Source organism: Lactuca sativa, chromosome 5 (assembly GCF_002870075.4).
Source record: "Lactuca sativa cultivar Salinas chromosome 5, Lsat_Salinas_v11, whole genome shotgun sequence".
Taxonomy (NCBI): domain Eukaryota; kingdom Viridiplantae; phylum Streptophyta; class Magnoliopsida; order Asterales; family Asteraceae; genus Lactuca; species Lactuca sativa.
Window position 1 is genome coordinate 355,946,643 of NC_056627.2, and position 6,097 is coordinate 355,952,739.

At 36.7% G+C, this 6,097-nt stretch overlaps 1 protein-coding gene across 1 annotated transcript; it reads right to left on the minus strand.

The window, feature by feature from the left end:
* Positions 1 to 430: 430 nt before the first annotated feature.
* LOC128126354 (CLAVATA3/ESR (CLE)-related protein TDIF-like) lies at positions 431 to 1,461 on the minus strand. The gene has a single exon (XM_052764096.1). The coding sequence runs from the start codon at positions 1,300 to 1,302 to the stop codon at positions 919 to 921; it is 384 nt and encodes a 127-aa protein (XP_052620056.1). The 5' UTR covers positions 1,303 to 1,461; the 3' UTR covers positions 431 to 918.
* Between the last annotated feature and the right edge of the window lie 4,636 nt (positions 1,462 to 6,097).

Consider the following 6,097-nt stretch of genomic DNA (forward strand, 5'->3'; position numbering starts at 1 on the left):
CCTTTTATAGTTATTTATCCCTTTCTCTCTATTCAAAAAATAGCGTGTAAATTACTACATTGTCCTTTTCCTTCAAGTACCTAAGATCCTTTTCTAATCATCGCTCACCTCATGAGAAAACCCTAATTCCCCCCTCTCCCCTCCCCCCACCCTACCGCACCCCACACACACACCCACAATGACCACACATGTGTGTTTCTTGAAAAATAGAGTAGTTTTCAGGATTTGATCATGTTCTAATAATCTCTCATCTCAACAAAATCTTTATACCTGCCTCCCGCTTCACATGCTTGTTCGATGTAAATATACGTGTAAAAGAATGAACATATGAAATTTGTGTCGGTATATATATATATATATACATGATCACGATATTTAAAATCATTGAAATGTAAAATATATTAAACAAAGAAAGGGTAAGAAACATCAATTAAACACAAACCAATCGCTTAAATTAAAAAATATAAGTATATAATTGGCCCCACCTCTCCAAAAGAAAAAACTTAACTAGAAAGAAGAAAATAACTAAGAACTAGCTAGAATCATCGTCTTCATCATCTTCTTGATATATAGATATATCGGGAAAAGGAGTACATATACATAGATATATAGAAAATATAAAAAAGTATCTCTTGCTATACATTTTTTCTCAAATAAAACATATAGTCTCGGTAGTTGATAAAGATTGAAGATGAATTTTGAAGATGACGATGACGATGAGGGTAAAACAACACGAAAGTGAAACCAAAAGAAAGAGCTACAATTGATCATATACCATTCATAAAACCATACGAAAAACCTAGCTTTTTGATTGTATCTTTACCAGCACCGCTGCCGCCACCACCATTTCTTGATTTTTTTTTTATTGGGTATACCAATCCATTTGATCAACGGTTCAACAAACCTTCGATCTGATTCTTACCTGTTTGAAATTGGGTTTGGCCCACTAGGAACTTCATGAGCACCAGCTTCGAATGACCTTGTTGGCTTTGAATGTGATTGACGATGGCTTCTTTTCGGACGAAAATCCATGGTGGTTGTTGATGTTCTTGAGGATTCATCATAGGAAGAAGTGGTTGCTTCAGATGGAAATGATGCAGCTGCCATGGAAGTAGGGGATTGAAGGAAAATGATAAAGAAAATGAAGATCAAAAGTGCAATACACAAAAGTGAAGAACCAGAACTAGGGTTTGAGAATAGAGAGATTTGTGAAGAGGATCTCAATTTAGCCATGCAGTTGATTGTTTCAGGTAATATAATAAGAAACCACCCCCCAAAAGACCACAAGAGATCAATATCCATTAACCAATTGCATACACCCAATGGCTAAAACTTGAGCACCACCCAAGGAGAGAGAGAGAGATAGAGAGAGAGAGGGAGGGAGAAAGTAATAGAGAGAGAGAAAGAAAGAGAGTTAAGAAAAGTGGATGGAAAAGAAGTTTTGAAATTGAATACACATTTTATGAGAAGCAAACAACTACTAGTAATTAAAGCATTCAAATGTATGGACGTATATTGGAAAGGAGATGGCCACGTGGTTGGAGTAAATTACTTGGATATTCCTACTGTCTTTTCATGTGGAATATTTCTACGTACATGCATAATTTACATTGCTCCCTCGTCCAAAAAAAATCGATTTCTCAATAAAGTGTAATAATAAGTTTTTACATATTTATTTATCATTATTATTTTTTTCTGAACAGCAACAAATCTATACCCCAAAACTCTAGCAAAGCTAGAGAAGCAACGACGCAAGAATTGACAGTAGGTGTTGTCGAATTTTTTTTTTCCGGTCAAAATAAATATAAAACCAAAAAATAATTCATTACATCTAATACAAATAAGTGATCCATTACATAAAAGTTAAAAACATAACAACAATCTATCATCTATTACAATTTAAATTTGACATCTTCGTACAAACATCTTTTGAAACCGTTCTATTACCTTTTCATTCTTAACTTTCACAAGTGTTTCAGTCTCAACATAGCAAAGCAACGTGCCGTTCAAAAACTCATCGTCAATCTTGTTGCGCAAGTCGGTCTTCAAGAGCTTCATCTTCGAAAAACATCTTTTTACACTTGCAGTTGCTACGGGTAATATCAAATCCAACTTTAAAAGCTTATAAACCAAAGGATAAGACCGATGTTTCTCCGTACTAACCAACAAGCGAGAAAGCTCGGAAATTCCTTTCAAAGTGGTAAAACACTCATCTTTGATGTAAGAGTGATAAAATATCTCAAGTTGTCTTTCAAGATCTATCAAATCCGAATTAGCAAAGTCATACTTGTACAACTTAGCCTACTTCAACAACTTTGATTTGTCAAATTGTGAAAATGAATCACAACGGCTCAAAGCACCCGTGTATTCAAGATCTATCAAATCCACCACCGTGTTGAAGATTTCAACCTCAAAATGAAATCTATTGGTCTTTGTGGTCATACGGTTTCTCGCACCAACATAATAATCCTGCATTTCCAGAGTAGCAATATTGTGTGTTTGACAAAAAGAGGATAAATATGGCAAAATGCTAGCAAACCCCGTGTCTCTTAAAGATTACAATGCATCCATTATCCATCTAACCATCGAAGTCACTTCTAAAATGTCTAGATCTTTTTTTTGAAGTTGCTTTGATAATGTACCCGTAAGGCGTAAAATGTCATACATCATATATAAGTAAAACACGAACTCATAAGATTTAAAGTATGCTAAGATTTTGGACGTTTGTTGGTGGTTTGCCAATGACCCTCCATCCACTTTCACAAATTCTAAAACTACAAGAACATCCGCAAAAAACTTCATCAAACTTCGCGTAGCAAGTCTTTTCTTTTACACGAGGCACAAACAATAACCACCAAAGAAATTTGCTAAAAAAAGTCACTAACACTATCATGTTTATTTGCTACAGCTACAACCACTAATTGAAGTTGGTGAGCAAAGCAATGTACATAAAAAGTTGTGTCATTCTCTTGTAATATCAAAGCTTTCAAACTATTGAATTCCACTCGCATATTACTAGCCCCATGTGACATCCCCAATTTCACGGCCAGAAAAGACCGATTTATTTATGCTTTGTTTTTAAAATCAGAGTAATCGTTTAAAGAAAACTGATGCGGAATTTGTTCCCAAAACAAAATATGATAAGAATTTGTCTAAGCATTTCTTAAAGAAATGTATTTTCATTATATAACAAATCTCAGGATGTCATGTTCCGATACAGACACATAAGCATAAATAGAACTTACAATTATTTACACTAATGGTTTACTCTCCTTTAATCTCTCAGTGAAATATGTCTTCATATTAATACCTGTGATATAAAGAAAACTGAGTGGGTCAGGCTTGGGAGCCTGGTGAGCATATAAGGTTTTCGACCCACAATAATATAATTATTATATTCAACCATCAAACAATCAACCCAGTTACCCATCCCCATTATCTTTTTTATTTCTTAGGATTTTACCCTAAGAATTCAACTACCCGTCATTCATTCATTCCTAAGGATTGTGTTGGGCTGAAGTTTTTGATGTTGCGTCTTTTGGGCTCGTTAGATTAGCCTTGTATTCTCCGGTTTGGGCCTGTCCAACCGAGAGCCTTTTATGTATAGTATTTAAGGTAATGCTGCATGTATATTAGGTTAAGATTCAAGTTTTCAGATTTATGATTCCAGAGCTTTACGATATAATTTTCTTGTAATCTTCTAATCCTTTACAGTTGATGTTCTTAATCGAGCTCTTCTAAGGATTTTATTTAATCATTCGACATCATTGATTCAAGCTGTTTTGTTCTTAATATTGCGTTCTGCTTTGTTATTAATATTGCGTTCTTGCTGTTTCATATTCATATACTTGTTCAAGATCTAATCGATCTTCTTAGATTAAAAGTTGTTTAATCCCATCAATTGGTATCAGAGCAGGAGGCTGTGTAATCGATACACATCTTTTCTATGAAAAAGATTTCCATTAGGGTTTTTCCGCAATCATCGATATTTATTGAGCCGTCATCTTAATTGACGTATCTTAGTATTTATTGTTTTGCCCTAATCTGCTTTATTACAAGTCTGATCTTTGAACAGGTTATTACGATCATAATGGACGCGACGCAATCAAACCCTATTAATATTTTCAACAACATTGGTTCGACGACAAAGATTCCAATCTTATACACCCATGACTATGAAGTATGGGCGCATCATTTTGAAGATTACGTGATTGGATTGGAGGACAATGGTTTTCTCATATGGGAAGCCATCATCAATGGACCATTTTCTCATTCTGCGACATCCAGAATCATTAAGACGCAAAAAGAGTATAACGATCTGCTTAAGGACGTGACGAATATTGCGCAAGATGAAAAAGATAAATTTCAGTGCAATATTAAGGCACTAAGGTTGATCAGATTCGCCCTTCAGTCCGACACATTCAGACTGGTTAGCTCATGCACTACGGCGAAGGAAGTGTGGGATAGACTTCGCGAACTGTATTCCACAGATGAAGATCTTGAACATTCCATCCAAACCTTGCTTCTATCTGAGTTTGGAGAATTCAGGCAAGGGGCCGAGGAAACGGTGACCCAGACGTTTGATCGCTTCAATCATCTTCTCAGCAAGATGATCAAACACGACATTGAAAGGAAGCTTATCGAACAAAAGGTTACTTTCTTGAACGGACTGAGATCTGAATGGAGAGCAGTAGTTTCCACAGTCAAAGCCTATGAACAGTTTAAATCATACTCTTTGGCGAAACTGGTGGGCATTCTAAAGTCCCAAGAGAAGATTGTGGTTCAAGAAAAGAACGTTGTTTCTAGTCTTGGTTCGTTGGCCCTCCTATCTAAAAGTAAAGCCGTGATGGAGGATGAAGAGCTCAACTTGGAAGAATATGACCTCACAACTGAGGATTATGCCATGATGGTATCCAATCCTAAGAGGTTCATAAAGAAGAGATTCCCCAACAACAAAAACCGAAACTGGCAGGGGAGTTACAGCTCTGAAAAAGCGAACAATAAACCGAAGGCTGAGGAGCCCAAGAAGGAACCGAAGGCAGATGGCGATTCCGGAGTAAGCTGCTTCTACTGTGGTGGCAAGAACCACTATGCTAAGGACTGTGTTCTCAAGAAGATGGCTGAAAAGGACGATGGAAAGGATGAGGAAGCTGTGCTGCAGAAGAGATTGGATGAGTTGAGAAAGAAAAAGTCTACCGCTAACCCTTCTTTTAATGCTCTTATTGTGCAGGGTTCGGTCAATGACGATGAGTTCGGTAGCACCGAAGTTTGATCTACTGCTCAGAAGACGAAGAAGTGAGGAAGCCTACTCATGGAAAGGCTTATATGGCTAAGGAGGAAAGCAGTGGTGGAAAGTGCTTCATGGTGTCTGGCGTATCTCAGATGAGGGGATACAATACCGATGGAGGAACCAATGGACCGAAGGTGCAGGAGGATATGTGCTTTACGGCCAAACCACTCAGCCAGCAGTTCAATGAGCTCGATGAGCTGATAAAGAAGGTACAATCTATTTTTATTTCATCTAAAGTACCATCATCCTCATATGAGAAAGAACTAAAAAACGTTAATACAAGAATTTCTCATTTAGATAGTAGCTTAACTCAAACTCGAGTCACCAATTCTAACCTGACTGATCAATTAAGCAGGGTGGCGTCGAAGAGTGAGGAGCGGCGTATGTGGATTGAGTTAAAAGAGTCGGAATTAATTAAAGTCAAAGACGAAAACATTTATTTGCAGAGAGACAATTTGAAATTGTTAAAACAACGAAATGTTTTTTGTTTAATAGCTAAACGTTTATATTCCAATATTACTCAACTTCACTTGGACTGTGAGATAGGCCAAAAGATCCATCGTATGATTTTGCCCTTCCTAGAATTTAAGGAGGATGAAATCGATGCCGAAGCTTACAATTGTGAGAGTGTGATATCGTCTGATGATGTCAACCCAACTTATAAAATTGGACTGGACAAAATTGAGTCCTTCATTAAATCCAAAGACCACAAGGACATGCTCAAAAATCTTTTGGATGAAAATGACAGACTTAAACTGAGAACCGAAACCATACAAAAGTTTGACTCTCTAAACGCCAACGTAAGCT